This window comes from Helicoverpa zea, chromosome 30 (genome assembly GCF_022581195.2).
Source record: "Helicoverpa zea isolate HzStark_Cry1AcR chromosome 30, ilHelZeax1.1, whole genome shotgun sequence".
Lineage (NCBI taxonomy): Eukaryota > Metazoa > Arthropoda > Insecta > Lepidoptera > Noctuidae > Helicoverpa > Helicoverpa zea.
In genome coordinates, this window is record NC_061481.1 from 1,574,479 (window position 1) to 1,593,237 (window position 18,759).

The 18,759-nt window shown below is 37.5% G+C and overlaps 2 protein-coding genes across 12 annotated transcripts in view; one reads left to right on the top strand and one right to left on the bottom strand.

The window, feature by feature from the left end:
- LOC124644399 (cytoplasmic FMR1-interacting protein) overlaps nucleotides 1-4,167 on the top strand; it is a 47,765-nt gene extending 43,598 nt beyond the window's left edge. For both annotated transcript variants that reach the window (XM_047183720.1, XM_047183721.1), the window contains 2 exons: nucleotides 2,340-2,496; nucleotides 2,823-4,167. In XM_047183720.1, coding sequence (XP_047039676.1) covers nucleotides 2,340-2,495 — 156 coding nt within the window. In that variant the 3' untranslated portion in view covers nucleotide 2,496; nucleotides 2,823-4,167. The remainder of the gene's footprint in view (nucleotides 1-2,339; nucleotides 2,497-2,822) is intronic.
- A 3,799-nt stretch (nucleotides 4,168-7,966) lies between these two features.
- LOC124644436 (segmentation protein cap'n'collar-like) overlaps nucleotides 7,967-18,759 on the bottom strand; it is a 176,371-nt gene continuing 165,578 nt past the window's right edge. For 5 of the 10 annotated variants that reach the window (XM_047183784.1, XM_047183777.1, XM_047183779.1 and 2 more), the window contains exons 14-22: nucleotides 17,604-17,703; nucleotides 16,600-16,702; nucleotides 16,089-16,192; nucleotides 15,495-15,621; nucleotides 14,975-15,073; nucleotides 14,327-14,466; nucleotides 13,651-13,824; nucleotides 12,692-12,797; nucleotides 7,967-12,188 (exon numbers count right to left, since the gene is read on the bottom strand). In XM_047183784.1, the coding sequence (XP_047039740.1) occupies nucleotides 12,124-12,188; nucleotides 12,692-12,797; nucleotides 13,651-13,824; nucleotides 14,327-14,466; nucleotides 14,975-15,073; nucleotides 15,495-15,621; nucleotides 16,089-16,192; nucleotides 16,600-16,702; nucleotides 17,604-17,703 (1,018 nt within the window). In that variant the 3' untranslated portion in view covers nucleotides 7,967-12,123. The remainder of the gene's footprint in view (nucleotides 12,189-12,691; nucleotides 12,798-13,650; nucleotides 13,825-14,326; nucleotides 14,467-14,974; nucleotides 15,074-15,494; nucleotides 15,622-16,088; nucleotides 16,193-16,599; nucleotides 16,703-17,603; nucleotides 17,704-18,759) is intronic. The other 5 variants (XM_047183786.1, XM_047183783.1, XM_047183785.1 and 2 more) reach the window with 3 other exon arrangements.

Here is an 18,759-nt window from a genome sequence, read left to right on the forward strand (position 1 = left end):
AATATAGCCTTTGTTACCCAGAGGTAGACATGGGCGCCGCGCCGGCGTCGCCACGCCGCGACACGCCCGCGCGCCGCCGCCGCCGCCGACATTAGCTGCGCGGCGTGAGTTAGGTTAAGACGTGCCATTTTGTTCGCAATTATTTAGGCAATACTCTTCTTCCTCCGAGCCTTTTTCCCAACCATGTTGGGGTCGGTTTCTAGTCTAACCGGATTCAGCTGAGTACCAGTGCTTTACAAGGAGCGACTGCCTATCTGAACGAAATGGACACTTCAGTTTCTTTAAATATCAGTAGTTTTCATCAATTTTGAGTAAACTATCCAAAAAACATAGTGCTGTTGGTCATGGAATCGAAGATGATCCATTAGATCAAGAATGTTGGCAATATCTTGCTTCTGCTATTGGGGATCGACCCATTTCCAAAATGCGGACCTTCCATCATTTTGGAATGAGAAGAAGACAGAATTTCCATGGCTGTCTACATTTGCAAGGGCTCTGCTGTGTATACCCGCTACAAGTACTCCGAGTCATCATCATCTTCCTGCCCTGTTCCCAAGTCATTTGGAGTCGGTGCAACATGTCTTTTTCTTCCATTCCTGTCTGTCAGACATACTTACATCCACTCCCTTCTGCTTCACGTCCTCTTTCAGTCATCAATCAATCCATCTTTTCCTCGGTCTACTTAGCACACTCTTTGTGACATGCGTTTCACACCGTCTCATCACATGCCCATACCACGACAAACTCTTCAAGGCTTCCTCTGATATACTCATTCCTGACTTTGTCCATTCTGTTAACCCCACACCTCCGTCTCAACATTCTCATCTTTGCTACATGCACTCTATTCTCATCCTTCTTTTTCAATGCCCAACACTCTGATCCATACAGGACGACAGGTCTTATTACGGATTTGTAAATTTTGCCCTTCAGTTTGAGGGGCATCCGGTGGGTCACAAATAGTGCTAGTTACCTGTCGCCACTGCATCCATCCAGAATTGATCTGATGCGTAACATCCCTGTCCACCTCATCGTCACTTTGGACGAGTGAACCAAGGTACCGGAAGTCGGAGCAGACTGGTAGGGGCATGCCGGCTAGGGTTATGGTCATGGGTCTTGATATACCGCCAAAATCGCAATGTAGGTACTCGGTTTTGCTCTTGCTGACCTTTAAATCTACCGTCTTCAGTCTTAGCCGCCATGCCTCCAATCTGCTCTGGACCTCTGGCCCACTCTCCCCCACCAGAACAATCATTGGCGAAAAGCATACACCAGGAAACCTCCTCCTGTATGTCCGCTGTAAGGGCGTCCATTAACAACAGGAAGAGGTAAGGACTGAGCGCCGACCCCTGATGTAAGCCAACCCCTACACTGAAACTGGCGGTAGTGCCGGCTGTAGACCGGACTTGTGTACTGCATCTGCCGTACATCGCTCGAATCAACTGCACATGAAGTATGTGCAGTTGATTCGAGCCTGGCATACCTTTCTCCTTAAGGGCCCTCCACAAAACCTCACGAGGTACCCAGTCATATGCCTTTTCAAGGTCAACGAACACCTTATGTAAGCTATATGTCGACAGGGTGAAGCCCTGTTGCTACCGGCTACTGCGTTTGATCTGGCAGTGGTCAACACGTGGTTCCAGAAGAACTCGGAGCACAGGATCACCTATAAAAGCGGTCCACGTGCCACACAAATTTATTACTTTTTGGTTAGACGCAGTAATTTGAAGAACATAAAAGATTGTAAGGTTATACCGGGTGAAAGTGTAGTCTCGCAACACAGACCCCTTGTTATGGAAGTGGCGTTTACAATAAAGTCAATAAAGGGCAAAGAAAAGTTACCTCCAAACATAAAATGGCACAGGTTGGAAAGGGCCGATTTGGCGGAGCAATTTAGAAATGCGGTGGTAGATTAGATGATTGAAATGGGAGATATGAATGAAAGGAGTATGAGTGTTGGAGGGAAATGGCAATGACTATAAGGATGACAGCAAGAATAATTTTATTAGAATCGAAAGGAATTGCAAATCTATTAACATGTATATCATCCACGCCGCCGGCGTCACGCCGCCGCTGTGTAAAATTCATCAGCGCGCCGCCGCCGCAAAATTCTGGGGCGGCGCCCATGTCTACCCAGAGGTAGAGTAGCTTTGCAACAGAGCATTTTTTCCAAATCGACTTTGTTCTTTCGGTGCGTTTAACACAAACGAAATATTTCTATTTTTCGATTATCAATTATATAGTCCCACATACAACAGCATAGTCTGGAAGAAAACTATGACTTTAAACTTAGTTATTAAAAATTATAACACAAATTATAATTTTTTTTCTTCATTCCACAGCCTCTCAAACGCATGGTAGACCGCATCCGTCGTTTCCAAGTACTCAACTCTCAGATATTCGGCGTGTTAGCGCGTCACCTGGCGGCCGATGACGAGAGGGCTGGCGTTGAACATGTTCGCTGCTTCCCGCCGCCCGCTGCACCGCACACTGCTTAAGGTAACGAAGTTCTCCATATTATTCTCCACCTTCTCCACATTATTCTTCATCTTCTCCACATAATTCTCCGTCTTCTCCACCTTCTCCACATTATTCTTCGTCTTCTCGACATAATTCTCCGTCTTCTCCACCTTCTCCACATTATTCTTCGTCTTCTCCACATAATTCTTCATCATCTCCACATTGGTAGGTATCCATCTTCTCCACCATTTTGTCCATTTCCTTGTCTGTATTCTCCATATTCTTAGGTTCTTCCATTAGTGTATTTTTCTGCGTAATTAAGAAACGGTTTAAATATTTCTCTAAACACAATTGTTTTTTTACAGATATGGAGCCCTGAATCATGAAAGGGAAGATAAACGTTTAAATAATAGTTTTAAATACCATTTAGTTTAAGAAAAAATAAAATTATGATTCCATTTCCAATATAAGCACAGTAATTAAATATACTGGCCAAAATACGTATATGAGATACGACAAATGTATTTGTTCAAACGCTTCCGTCTCTGTTTCTAACCGACTTTTAAAAAAGAGGCTCTGTATTTGACTTAAAAAAACTGTCTTTTTCAATGTGGTTTTTAGTATTTTTTAGAAGTAATAATGAATTTTAATCATGATTAGATACAAAAATGCTTATATCTTTATTTCTAAGTAATAAAATACATATTGTAAGGATAATTTTATTCTTAGTTTAACCTATAATAACCAATACTAGCTATTCCCCGCACTTCCGCTCGCGTCCAGTGGGAACAACTTCCCGCAACCGCATAAACATTTAATATATCCTTTCTCAGAATTTAGACTATGTATCAAATATTTTAATCGATTCTGTATAGGGTTGCCAGATACTGGTATTTCAGTTCCGGGACAATTCGAGGATTACGAAAAAAAATTATGAAAAATTATATTACTTCATTTTTCTTTGCCTTTATTCAGAGTTCGCATGTTTTCGCAGTCCTTCCAAAATACGTGCGAAAGGGCTCACTTCTTTAGAACGAACAATTGTAATGATTTTTTAAATTTAAGAGATTTTGAGGTTCGATGGGAAACTAAAGGGAAGGAAGCGGCTAGTAACGTAATGAAAAAAGCTAGAGTAAGTATGATTGTATTCGAACTCCAGGACTATAAGGTGTAAGGACACGTTATTTCGGGACAATCCCGGATTTCCCGGCCATCTGGCAACCCTAGTTCTGTAGTTTTGGCGTGACAGACAGACAAATATGTTTACTTTTGCATTTGTAATAATGATTGATATTATGAAATAAATATAGTTACATTATTTCACAAAATATTGTATTTTTTTGTATTAGGTTAAATTTGTAACCACCTTAAGACATTATTTGTATTTAAATAAGATTTTTAAGTAAAATGTATTAAGTATATGACTTGCATTAAATGTATTTGCTTATATACGGGAAAAACTTGGAAATTCCACATTATTATGCATTTAAATTACCCACTAACAATATTCCAAATTATGAATGTATTTAATAAAAGTATTTAATTCATAATTTAAGTCTTAACTAGGTAGTCTTTGGCCGAAAGACGAATTAGTCTTTTCAAAAATTACCGGCGGATCATATTCTCTCGCTAATGTTTAGAGTGTATTAAAATTACGTTAGTATAAGATTTTTATGACTTATTTAAATAAAGTATAGATTCTATAACGTATTTTTGTTGTTTGCTTTATTATCATATATCATCATATAGGCTCTTTTTGTTATGCTGTGACTGATAGTGGTAAATTCAAATATAAAATGTTTTATCGACGTTTTACCTAATTTAACATTCTATATGAGGCGTGATCTTATCGATCGCGGCAATAATATACCTCAAAATATTGTAAAGCGTGAATGCCTTTTTACAAATTAAGATATTTTTTTAAATAATAAGAAAAATAAGTAAGGAAATAAGGAAAAATAAGTAAATTTTCTCAAATAACGAGACTGCTATTCTGATTCAATTGTTATTCAATTTTCACATTATTACGTTATCAGAATCAGCCCCCTGATTTACTCTTCCCAGTTATCTGGACACCTGATACCCCTAAAGCTGCGTCTACGCTAGGAGAGCCGAGCACGAGCGGAGCACGAGCCGAACACAATTCGTCTAGTAAAAATAAATCAGCTGGCGCAGTAGCTGATTTATTTTACATAATATTTTACATGCGGAACTATGGTTTCACTAAGGGTCGCTCAACAACGGATGCCGGAGTTGCTCTACTGAAGCACATTTATGATGTCCTCCTAGCCGATTATCGGCTACGGCGGCTGTTCTCATGTAAGGAGATTAGCCAACTACGCAGGACATATTATAGTGCACGAGCATTTGCGCAGACACAGGTGCACTCACTATTCCTTAACTCTCATAGCCCGATGGGACGGTAATCCGACACCACCGGAGAGAGATCAGGCGCAGGACCGACATTTACGTGCTCTCCGATGCACGGGTGTATCAATCACCAGCTTCCAGGCTCCGGGCTGCTTTGTGAAAGTCTTCTAAAACCCACAAAGCGATTTCGGCCCGACTCGGGAATCGAACCCGAGACCTCGTGCTCAGCAGCCACACTTGCGACAGCTAGACCAACGAGGCAGTTCAAGCACATTTATACCGCGTGGGAGAAGTCGCAGAATGCAATTGGGGTGTTCTGTGATCTTTCTAAGGCATTTGACTGCGTCCAACATGAAACGCTTACCCAGAAGCTTAAGTACTATGGCATTAGAGATAGCGCACTTACCTCCCCACTCAGAGACATTTAATGATTACTTAAGTCACTCCTTAGTGACGGAATGTCATACAAATGCTTCACTAAGGAATGGCTTAAGTAACCACTAAATGTCTCTGAGTGGGGAGGATAGTGTTATTAGCTCATATTTAAGCGGCAGAATGCAATGTGTTGACGTTAATGGTGTCAAATCTTCCAATCTACCCGTTCGTTTGGGCGTACCGCAAGGGTCGATTTTAGGGCCATTTTTATTTCTTGTGTACATTAATGACTTGCCATATTATTTAAAATCATTGTGTGATGTAGTATTGTTTGCTGAAGACACGTCTGTAATTTTTAAAGGTCATAGGAATAGAGTAGATTTTGATGACGTGAATTCGTGTCTGTCATTAGTAACGCACTGGTTCACAGCCAATAATTTGGTTTTGAATGCGAAAACCAAATGTATTAAATTTGCTTTGCCAAATTTAAAAAATCTCAGCCCCAGTGTAACTTTAAACAATGAGGAAATTGAAACGGTCCAAGCTACCACTTTTCTAGGAATAACTGTAGACTCCAAAATTCAATGGGGTGAGCATATAACTGGCCTCACGAATAGACTAAGCTCTGCTGCGTACGCTGTCAGAAAGGTAAGAGCTCTCACCGATGTAGCCACGGCGCGTTTAGTGTACTTCAGATATTTCCACAGTGTTATGTCTTACGGAATTCTTATGTGGGGCAATGCTGCCGACATAGAAAATGTCTTCGTGTTACAGAAGCGCGCTGTCCGTGCTATATATTGTACTAGAGTCTCCCTAAAAAGGAAAGTTCAGTCTCCCTGGAAAGGTTTAAGGATATTGGTGTTCTGACTGTGGCGTCTCAATATATTTATGCCAATATAATATATGTAAGGCAAAACATAGAGTTATTTAGTACAAAGAGTGACGTGCACAATTTCGACACTAGAAATAAACATAAATTAATCGCAACCGCGAAGTCGTGGTGGCCTAGTGGGTAAAGAACCAACCTCTCGAGTATAAGGGTCAATTCTCACTGAAAGAGCAGCGGCCGGCAGCGCCCGTAAGAGCACGGACAATGTAAGTGCGAGGCGCGGCGCGGCGCGCTCGCGCTCAATCACTTGCATTTACGGCCGCTGCCGGCCGCTGCTCTTTCAGTGGGGATTACCCTAAGGGTGTGGGTTCGATTCCAGGTCAGGCAAGTACCAATGCAACTTTTCTAAGTTTGTATGTACTTTCTAAGTAATCTTAGACACCAATGGCTGATAAAAAAGGTGAAGGAAAACATGTTGAGGAAACCTGGACTATAAAGTCTGAAATCACCAACCCGCATTGAGCCAGCGTGGTGATTAATGCTCAATCTTTCTCCGTGTGAGAGGAGGCCGCAGCCCAGCAGTGGGACGATAAAAAGGCTGTAACAGTAACCGCATCCAACTATCGATTGCATAAAGTGCACGGTTCGTTTGTGGGATCCCAGTTGATTTGTTAGAACTAACGGACAGTTCTTTTAAAATCAAAATTAAGGATATTCTTATTAAAAAGGCTTATTATAATGTTAATGATTATTTCACAGATACACGCAGATGGCAGCTCTGAAGTGGACAAAAAGTGAGTTTTTTTTTTGTGAATATAATTTGAAACGATATTGAATTGTATAATTGTAATTAAATTGTAATAGACAGCTGTGTTGCTGGGAAGTTTGTTCTTCACCACTTCTTCCCAGCCATAACACTAGGAAGTGGTGAAAGGGGGGCGTTTTGGGGGTGCTGTCCTTTTGTAAATTTGACGTGAAAAACTGCTAAAAACTAGCCTAGTTTCAATAAACGTTTTTGACTTTAACTTAGTGTGGACCCACTGACAAGCCTCTAGCGAGCGCGCTGCGAGCATTTCGTTCGTGCGCGTTCGATTTGCTAACAGTGATCGTTGTAGGTTCGTTGTACGTCCACACTTGACGCCGCGAACGACGAGCCGAGAACGGCTCTGCTTGTGCTTCGCTCGTGCTCGGTTCGTCTAGCGTAGACCCGCCTTAAGACATGGTTGGTTTACTGATTTCTAGACCACGTTCAAATTCGGATAAAATCGTGGGGAAATTAAACTCAATCAAAAAATTTATATTTTTAATAATATATTATATTTCTTAACATCTATTGTTATCTTACTTACTACAGAGTTTAGAAAACCTATTTATCCTACATAAGATTTATTGGCAAAAATAAACAAATCCAGTTACTTAGATCCAGGTAAAATAATGCAAGGATACGCATGAAACTATAAGCAAGAACGCAAGAATAGGCGGTAACTTTCACAATGCAAGAATTGGTTGTTGAGTTTTTCTTGCGTGTTCTAGCATAGAGATACAGAGAAAAGTGTAAAAAAATATTTTTAGAATATCAAATATGAAAGATGTTGTTCAATGCGATAGGCCAATTTTTACACATTTTTACAGTGAAAACCTTTTGAAAAAGGTAAGATTCCCCCTTAGCGCGGCACTGTGACGCAAACAAATGTATCTCGTGGTGTGCTCGCTGTAGCAAACAGTAACACATTGCGCGCGAACATTACCAACATATCCGCGAAATTGCAACCTTACTAATTTTGACATTTGTCAAATCAATCTTGATATTTGTCAAACCAAACTAGTTTGACCACTGTCATCAATTCATATTTAATATCCTAAAAACTGACTAAGTACTGTAAAAGCTTTAAAAAATCATAGAAAAGTAAATAAAAGGGTAAAAAAAAAACATCATTTTTAGTCATATTTATTTTATTTTTCTTCAAAATACATACAATGGTTAAAGCTGATGAAATATTTAGGTCATTTCCAAGTTCCAACTCTGCCAAAAATCAAAGTTGGTAAAATAAATGTTATACAATGTTCACTTTGCCCAGTCATAGTTGTTCAAATCATTGCTTGGACAAAGTGTACAAACAAACGGCAAGATTTTACAACAAATATGACTAATAACAAGTAGTATTTTCACCAGCGATTTTACAAAATAACCCACAGCCATTCGCGTGTAGTTCGGTAAATGTAATTTATAAACTTAAGTTACAAATGCTCTACCCTTTGCCTAATAACTTAAGCTAAACAAAGAATTTTCAGTAATTTCTATAACCACAGTGGTCTTAAATCATCATCTGCCTGGTCTTTTCCCATTTATGTAGGCTTGGCTTCCAGTCTAAGCGGATGCAGCTGAGTACCAGTGTTTTACAAGGAGCGACTGCCTATCTGACCTCCTCAACCCAGTTGCCCGGGCAATCCAATACCCCGAGGTAAGACACAGTAGACTTAAAATGGAATAAATATTTTTTTGAACACCATCTCATACTTTCTTGGCAAGTTTTTTTACTTTTTAAAATTTTGACTTTTGAAATTCAAACTCAAAATTGACCACTGTGTAAATGTATATTAAAAATTAAAATCACTATGACCATAAAAAAATTAAAACATTCAATTTAAAAAGTACTCCTTAGCATTAAAAATAATACTTCAAGACTCTAATTACCGGTACCCATATTCTATATTATATCTCTTGTTTTGCTTGATAGAAATTTGAAATTACTTGTATGTGGCTACCGTCAAAATTTATATAGAATATTAGGAATAGCCGTTAATTGCTAAGGCGTAGGAAATTTTAAATTAAACATTTCTTTTTAAATTTAAACTTAATAATATAAATACAACACCACCTTAATCGAATAAATATTGTTTTAATGTTTTAATTAATTTAGTTTTTTATCTAATATTAATATTTATTACAAGCGATATTTCTATGCGCTACGGTTTTTTATAAAAAAAATATGCACCAGTGTTTATTTTGGTTATTTTTTAGTTCTTTTCAAAGACAACAATTTGAATTAAAGTCACATTTATGTAGTTATTGACAATTTAAATGTCGATTTGTAACTAAATTCTGAGTAGTTTAATATTTGAATGTGAAATATTCTTCATCATCTGCCTAGCCTTTGCCTAAGTAAATTGGTTGCAGTCTAACCGGATGCAGCTGAGTACCAGTGTGCCACAAGGAGCGACTGCCTATCTAACCTCCTCAACCCAGTTACCCGGCCAACCCAATACCGCTAAGTAAGGTTGGTTGTCAGACACTGGCTTCTGACTACCCGTAACGACAGCCAAAGTTGTTCAATAATATTGATTAAGATGTAAAATATCGTTGTCCCTAAAAAAATGATTTGTAAATATACAAATTAATCACTAAAGTGTTACCACGTAGTTAATTTTCAAAAAGATATTTAAATTTGTTTGTTTTGTATGCCATTATTTTATGAAAAATTTATTCAACGTGGCTCCAGTAATTCTGACGTTCAGAAACCGTTGGTATATTTACCGGTTATTGAAAAACCGTAATTTTCGATAAAATAATGCAGCACACTAGTTCCAGGAATGTTTTAAAAATATCTCTTTTTAAAGTACTACATTTTTTTTATACTAAATGGACTATACACAAAATGTTAAGCAAAATGAGAAGGCTTACAAAATGATGGGTGACCAGTTATGTACTTTTTTGAAATATTATTTTAAATAGCAACATTCTATGTACAGTCGGGTAAATAAAGTGATTTTTTAGTCTGTTATGTTAAAATTCCTTTTTTTTTTTCTTAAGATTTTTGTACTCGTATTCAAAATAATATGTACGGCAGTACACAAGATAGAAAATAATTATGATATCTGTCAAAATAGAAAAAAATCTTAAAAAAATATTTTTCGTGAAAAATCATTTTATGTTAAAAATATTCGTTCATTTACGTTATTTTTTCAAAAACTTTTGAGTTTTTAATACCTCGTTAGAAACTTAGTAATATATTATACCTATATGGTAACTATTACTTTTAAGTATATTTTATACGGAGAGTATAAAAAATAAGTACGAGGGGAAAAGACAGATTTTTCGAAAAAAAAGATGGAAGAGAAAAAAATAGACAAAAATTCTGACAAATATCATAATTTTATTTTATTAGATTTTTTATATTTTTCGCACTGAAAGAAAAATACATTTTACATTAAAACTACTTATTAATCAGCTTAAAAAGATTGTTCAGGTACAACCTCTTTTTAAAAAAGTAGAAAAAAACATATATAAGTGACGAAAACCTTTACACTCCTACCGTTTTTTGGTGCAATTGACAGTCAGTATAACGGTATTTTCCCTAGAAAACTGACAGCTGTCAAGTGCACAAAAAAATCGGTATCTATACTAAAATGAGATAATTTCCATATTTTTTTTACCCAGTTAAAAAGAGGTTGTCTATTAAAAAAAAACTTAACCTATATTATTTATAATATTTACTTTATCGCGTCTGTTCAATCAATTCAGCTGATATTTTACCTAAAATCTTAGAAACTAATATAAAAAAATAACATTAAATAAACATACTTAAGTTTAAGAGAAAAAAAAATATTTTACAAAAAAACTTCTAATATTACTTATTGCAACTTAACGATGCCATAGACATCTTGTTTTTTTTTTTATTTATTTATCCATTAAAATCTATGGTTTATATGATATCAGTCGTTTGTGGTAAGTATTTCGTTTTTTTTTTTGCAAAATTTTTGTCGGTAACCAAAAAAATAAACACAGTTTTTTTTTTATAAATCGAAAAATTTACGATGATTTTTACAAAAAAATATATAAATCGAAAACGAAAAATTTGCTACGAATCAAATATACAACAAGAGATACATACTTGCAATATTTTCAAAAATGTTATTTCTCATCTGTTCGATTTTTTTGCAAAAAACACTAAGAACCCGCACAGTGCAAACTAAACAGTCGACCGACAGTTACAATTTTTTTTTTTAAGAAAATCTTGATTGCAATCCAACTTTTCAGTCGGTCTGATACCGGCTAAATATGATCTTTGTAATGTGCGCACTACCATTCATCTTCATACTGATTAACGAGCCCAAACAGACTATCGGCCGACTAAAAGTTTGCAGTGTGCGGCTACTCAAAAACTCAATTTAAAATTCGCTAATCGAGAACTAAAAAAAAATGGAATTCTTTTTTTTGCATCACAAACATATTATGTTCCTTTTTTTTTGAAAAAAAAAAACTCAAAAATGTCTAGCCTTTTAGTAAAAAAGCTGTATAAAGCAGTTGGTAATTCCTAGGACATTTTTTAGACAAGGCTAAAGTTGTGTTCTAGATATAACACTTTACAAAATTACTTTTGATCAATTCTAAACATCATCTCTCGAGCCTTTTCCCAACTATGTCGGGGTCGGCTTCCAGTCTAACCGGATGCAGCTGAGCACCAGTGTTTTACAAGGAGCGACTGCCTATCTGATCTCCTCAACCCAGTTACCCGGGCAACCCAATACTCCTTGGTTAGACTGGTGTCAGACTTACTGGCTTCTGACTACCCGTAACGATTGCCAAAGATATAATTGACAACTGTATTACTGAGAGTGGAAAGTCAAAATTTGATCAAAAGTCAAAATTGTTGAGTGTAAATATTTCAAATATTGTGACAATTCTTATTTTTTATACAATACACACTGACACTATTAATATTTTACAAAATGCTTGAATCCTTTTACTTAAAAGTTTAATATACATTTTTTAAAAATTCAAACCAACAAAAGATTTTTAGTGATATTTGTCAAATATCAAAACATCACGCTTCGAAAGACTTGATATTTATTTTATTGCGAAATTATAGTTTTTTGTGACAAGAGAAGAAATCAAAAACAGACATTGATATTTTGACATTTGACAAATATCATGACATATCAAAAACGGAACCAAAATGACATATCATCCTTTTTTACTATTACTTTAGTAGTGCTGCATATAACTATATTACAAATTTATTGCATGGTCTCGAGTCTGTGTGTTTGTATGTGTGTTACCATCTCGGGAACTGGTTGTAGTAGGCGGTATGTCACTGGTCGTAGCTTTTAGCTTTCCTGTCCATGTCGTCGTCTGAAGTGCGGTTCATCGGATGATCTGGAGACAAACGGATGGTTAAGAAACTAGTCGTTTGAGGCTCAAGTTAACTGATGACATAAGCGTCTGTTTAATCAAAATAACTATTTACTATGAATTGACACGGTTTATTTACACTTTTAAGAAAAACTGACGTTTATATTAGCGAAAAGTGGATTTTTTACAATATTCTATTTAACTTTACATGTGTTTTCTTTCTTTGTCTTAACTAACTATCGAGAACTTTCTTTTATACTTAGAGTCTATTGAGATATGATGTTTATCATATTGAAGAATAATGTTTCGATTTCGATGAAATTTTAAATTTCATATAGCAGCTTCCAAAAAAATATTACTGATTGCAAGCAAAATATTGAAAAATTTTGAAATTTGATATTCATCATTTGCAAACATGTATTTGTACGAATAAATGCAATTTTTTGTAGGGTTTCAATAGATACATGCTATTACGACATCTTTCGTTTATAACTAAAGGGAAAGGCTAGCCAAATAGTGTTACCAACCTTGGTGCTGAGGCATCTTGGGTACCAGCACCACGTTGCCGTCAGCGGCCTGCTGCAGCGAGTACTGCTGCGAAGAGAGCGGCCTGCCTTCAGGGTCGCGTAGATTCTGTTGAAGAAATATGATATTTGTCAAAGACGATGTGATATGATATTTGTCAAACTGCGTGTTTGTTGATGAATAAGTAGATTCTGCCCGCGGTTTCACCGGTTTCCCGATGGGACTTCTTCTTGCACGTGGATAAATGGTATGTGTATTTTGATAATAAGCTAATTACCGACAAGTTTCATCAAAATACATTTGGTAGTTTTTGCGTACTCGTTCTCATAAACTTTCGAACTTATAAAAAAACTTTTATATGTTACTCGGGACTCAGTTGAATCCGGTTAAACTGGAAGCCGACCCCAACATAGTTGGGAAAAGGCTCGGCAGATGATGATGATGATGATGTTACTCGGGAAGAGTATAGCTTTCCAAATCGGCCCAGAAGTTCCTAAAATTACTGCGTACAAACACATTTTCTGCTGTATATAAAATTATGTACAGATTTACTAAGACCCCCAGCAAAAACATAGAAAGTGGTGAAGGGCGGGCGTTTTGGGGGCTGTCTTTTGTAGATTTGACGTTCAAAAAGTGCTGATTTTCAGCCTACTTTGAATAAATGACTTTTGATTTTTGATTATTATTGACACCAATTACTGTGTTTCGGGTAGCACGTTAAACTATAGGTCCTGGCTGTCATTGAACATCCTTGGCAGTCGTTACGGGTAGTCAGAAGCCAGTAAGTCTGACAGCAGTCTAACCAAGGTGTGTTAGGTTGCCCGGGTAACTGGGTTGAGGAGGTCAGATAGGCAGTCGCTTCTTGTAAAGCACTGGTACTCAGCTGCATCTGGTTAGACTGGAAGCCGACCCCAACATAGTTGGGAAAAAGGCCCGGAGGATGATTATAGTCGTCACTAACCTGAAACACATGTCGATATAGCGCCGCGAAGCGCTCCTTGACTCGCTGTCGCTCGGCGAGCAGGTTGGAGTGGTCTCTCTGTGTGCGCTGCTTGCGGTCCCGCACTGTGCGGACCTCGTCTGCTAGAGAAGTGATCTGGTCTAGCTTGCGTTTGCGGCAGTTTTGAGCTGCCACCTGGTGAGACAAAGTTGATTATGAGTCTACAATATAAAAAAGACAACTTCAATAATAATATATGTACCTTAAATGTTCTCCTTTAGTATGACAAATACTATGTTAAAAACTGCGTCAAAATCAATTCAACAAAACATACATGTCAAACTGAGAAACTCCTTTTTTTAAAGTATGTTAATAAAGGCGTAAAATGTTCAGTAGTTAATAATACTTGGTATAAAAAGCTCAGTATTTAAAATCTGGAATCTTCACACTTATGAAGGCAGAGTAAAATTGGTGCGTCCCGGTTGTCATTTGAACATTTTTGACAGCTGTTACAGAAGTCAGAAAGTCTGACCAGTCACACCAAGGAGTATCGGATTGCCCTTGTAACTGAATTGAGGAGGAATTCAGATAAGCAGTCGTTCCATATAACACAATAGTACTCAGAAACCCAAACATATTTAGGGCACACTAAACAAATAATCTTAAAATTGTCCTCAAACAAGTACAGCAAACCCACCTTATTCTTCCCGCGTCTTCTGATGTCCCTGATCAAGGACAGCTGTGCCTCGCTGAGGTCGTGCTTGGAGAGACGCTCGTTAAATTCGTCCATTGGGAGGTTGATTATGTCTTGCACCTCCAGAGGTATGCCTGCAGTAACTTGGGCAGGTTAATGTGTGCATTTTGGCGGTTAAAAAGGTATTTTTGAAATATTTTTAGGCTAAATAGGGGGTCACAACGGTATTTTTGAGGTATTTTGGGTAAAAATATAGTCAATTTGAACGTTATGTACTTGATATACTTTAGGTCAATAGTTAAATTTTAATAGGCCTTTGCATATTTTTTTCGTGTAAAGTAAGACAGTTATTACACGCTTCCAAAAAATAAACAGAGATAAAGAAAAATACTAGAATAAAAAAATAATGTCAAATAAATAGGGGACTTGTTATAACGAATTCTTTTTTCAGTCCTTTTTTTCGCAATTTTTCAATAAGTAATATTCAAATAAAATACATTTTTGACATAATGTTCCTTACAATATTTGACAAACTACCATATTTTATCAGACTATTGAACGACTTATCCATAACAAAAAATCACAGTATATTTCTTCATGTCCTCAATAAAGGACACTAAAAATATATTTCCGACTAATTTTCGTCCTTACCTAATGCTTTAGCGCGTTTCTCGTCTCTCGACAAGTGCTGGCCGCTACTGGTGGCCGACGATCCTCCGTCCGACATACTTCCATCTGTTAGCCGCCGCACTATGGGATAAAACGTACTCGTTTGAGAACAAACATTTTAAAGGACAGTCACGATATTTTTTAACTTTGTCTCGTTAAGAAATACATTGCTTTGTAGAATGTGTTTTTTAACATAGTCAGTGGATGACCATCTTATTGTGATGAGTTCGGAAACCACGTTAAAGGTACGGGTAGTCAGAAATCAGAATGTCTGACAACCAATTGACTGGGTTCAAACTGGGTTAAGTAGGTCAGATAGGCAGTCGGTCCTTGTAAAACTCTAGTACTCAGTTGCATCCGGTGACTAGAAACTGACCCCAACAAAGTTGCTGTTGGCTAGGCAGATGATGTAGCTGGCTGTGTCTCCCTAGATAGAACAGCCTCCATGGCTGACGATCGGTCAGAACACCATTATTATTATTTTGAAAATATGTCTGCTTACCCCGTTTGTCCCTGACAGCGGCGGGCCGCTGGTCGTTGGCGAGCGGAGCGCTGTAGGTGTGGTTGTGTCGCACGCGCTCGGGTGTGGCGTACGCGAAGCGTGGCGGTGCCGGACTTGGGATGTTACTCTGTTGAAGAAGGAATAACAACATAAGAATAATATACTCAGTTTTTGAACCAAATTAAAACCACAGCCTTACTTTTTGTTTCCAAACTTTATTTTCTGTTTGTTTTTGATTAGGCGAAACCGAAAAATATTATTTAAAATTACGATTATTTACCTACTCGAAATTAATGATATTGAAATATAATCCGTTTCCTAGCGCTTTTAAGCAAAAACCGGCTTTAATTGTTATTCTAAAACACACGAAAACCCGAACGAAAATAACCTCAAAAATGATTTCAAAATTACTTTCTGAAAATAGTACTGATGAAGTTGTCTGACTTTAATTTCGAAATCAGGTATGTAATAATTTGTATTTTTTTTATTTGCACTATTTTTCTTAACACAATTCGACTTGTTTGTTGTGTTGTGCTTACACAAGTACTAAATATGTGTAGGTAAATTAATATTAACTATGTAATAATTAGTTACCTGTAGTAAAGCATGGCTCGAGTGTGCGGTATTCAGATCCAGGGCGGGAGCGTGCAGGTTGGTCACGTGCGGTGGCGCTAACTGCGGCCGGGGGGCGAACTCTACTAGAACACGGGGGAAATAAATCATATTTATTGGTGTCCTCAAACAAGTACACTTAATGATGTCCTTAAATAAGGACATTCAATTTATTGGTGTACTCAAACAAAGACAATCAATGCTTCCCTTAAAAGAAGACATTGAATACTGTCCTGTCCTTAAACAAGTACATTCAATTGAATAGATACTGTACTCAAAAAGACATTCAGTACTTTTCATATTGGTATTCAGAAGCCACTTATTCTGATAACCAGTTTTACCTAGTTGCCCAGTAGTTGGCATAGGCAGTTGCTCCTTGTAAAACACTGGCACTCAGCCACACCCAGTTAGACTGGAAGCCAACTTCAACATAGTTGGGAAAAGGCTAGGCAGATGATGAGAAAATATATGTAGATAGTCGGTATATCCTTACCATTGTGCATGTGCATATTTTCATGATGGTATGTCTGCTCAGGGCATTCATACTTCACAACGCTCGGTCTGCCAACAGGGTCCAAGGTTGGAGCCGGCTGCTCCTATGAAAAAACAAAAATACATAAATTTTCATACATTTGTAGGTAATGATGATGTCCTCCTAGCCGATATCGGCTACGGCGGTTGTTCTCATATAAGGAGATCAGCCAACTGCGCAGGATATATTATAGTGCACGCACATTTGCTTGGACACAGGTGCACTCACTATTCCTTCACTCTCATAGCGCGATGGGACGACAATCCGACACCATCGGAGAGAGATCAGGCGCAGGACCGACATTGACGTGCTTTCCGATGCACGGGCGTATCAATCACCAACCGCCAGATTGCTTTGTGAAAGTTTCTAAAACCCACAAAGTGATTTCGGCCCGACCCGGGAATCGAACCCGAGACCTCGTGCACAGTAGTCGCTTGCGACCATTAGACCAACGAGGAGGTCAAGATGAAGATGAAAGGCCGAAAAATGATGATAAAGAAAGGTAGGAAATGATGATGATGATGATGATGATAAACATAGTATATCTAATATAATATGTCGGGTGTGTCGTTCACGATCACATTAAATGAAATGCGTTAATATACTGGTTATTAGTATATGTCGATTAACACAAAAAAAAATTCAAACAAAGTAAATAGAATAAAAATGTGCGAGAATTAGAACACCATATAGAAGTCAGTCATTACAAACAACTGAAATTCTCCCTTGAAAACTGACAGCTGTCAACAGGTCAAACATTCGATACTCCTAACTTTATCTCTGCTTTACACATGATGTTGTAAATTATAAAAACGAAAAATGACTCCTGTGGTTAAACCACTGAATGGATTAGGTTATTTTTTTTACAATTCGGCATAGAATATCATAGAGTATATGTGATAGGATTTAATGTGATTAGGTACGACACACCCGATATATAATATACCTTATATATAAATATTTACCTGAAAGCAACGTTTGCCAAACATATGGTGCTTCTTCTGTGGCTGATGAGGATTCGACCGCTCTCTTCCGAATGAGCTATCATACGGCCTGAATTTCGAGCTATATGACAAAGCAAAAATACAAAATTTATTGATATTTGTTTTCAAATAATCTTACAGATAGGAATATGCATAATCATGATCATTTTATCTTTTACTAGTCATGCACCATGACGGGGTAAGCAATTATTCGATGGGTGATCATCATTTAAAAACATGGTGATTTAAAATATATAAAAAGAAATTATTAATACAAAGCTCAGATATGTAGAAATACATATTAAATAAAGGCCCCGGCTGTCATTTGAACATCTTTGGCAGTCGTTACGGATAGTCAGAAGCCAATAAGTCTGATAACCAGTCTTACTGGTATCGGGTTGCCCGGGTAACTGGGTTGAGAAGTTCAGATAGGCAGTCGCTCCTTGTGGCACACTGGTACTCAGCTGCATCCGGTTAGACTGGAAGCCGACCCCAACATAGTTGGGAAAAGGCTCGGGAGATGATGAAATTCTGTCAGCGGTTCTGGCAGTCACTGGTGTCCAAGACATATTTAGAAAGTACATACAAACTTATAAAAGTTGCATTGGTACTTGCCTGACCTGGAATCGAACCCACACCGAGAGGTTGATTCTTTACCCACTAGGCCACCACGACTTAAATCGGACCAGGGGCCCGATTCTCCTAATTTTACTTAAGCGGCATTCGATTCACATTCGACTGCGATCCAATCACGACTCGATTACGATTGAAGCGCATGTGGCATTCCGCTATTTTTTCTTTGAAATAAACGTTCTTATCCTTTTCTGTCATTCAATAATGAATCATTTTGTCTGCAAATGATTTACGATTGCAATATGATTGTAGAACAAACTAACGTTTAGACCAAAATCACCAAAACAGCAGACCAATCGCAAACCAATCGAATATCGTTGGAATGCGATTGGTCTTATATTAGTAGCAGAATGCCCGATATGGTTAAAACTACTATTGCGATCATATTGCGATTCGATTTCTATTCAATTTTGACATTATTAACTTAGGAGAATCGGGCCCCTGTAGTGCCTGAGATTAGCGCGTTCAAACAAACAAATTCTTCAGCTTTATTATAACTTTTATA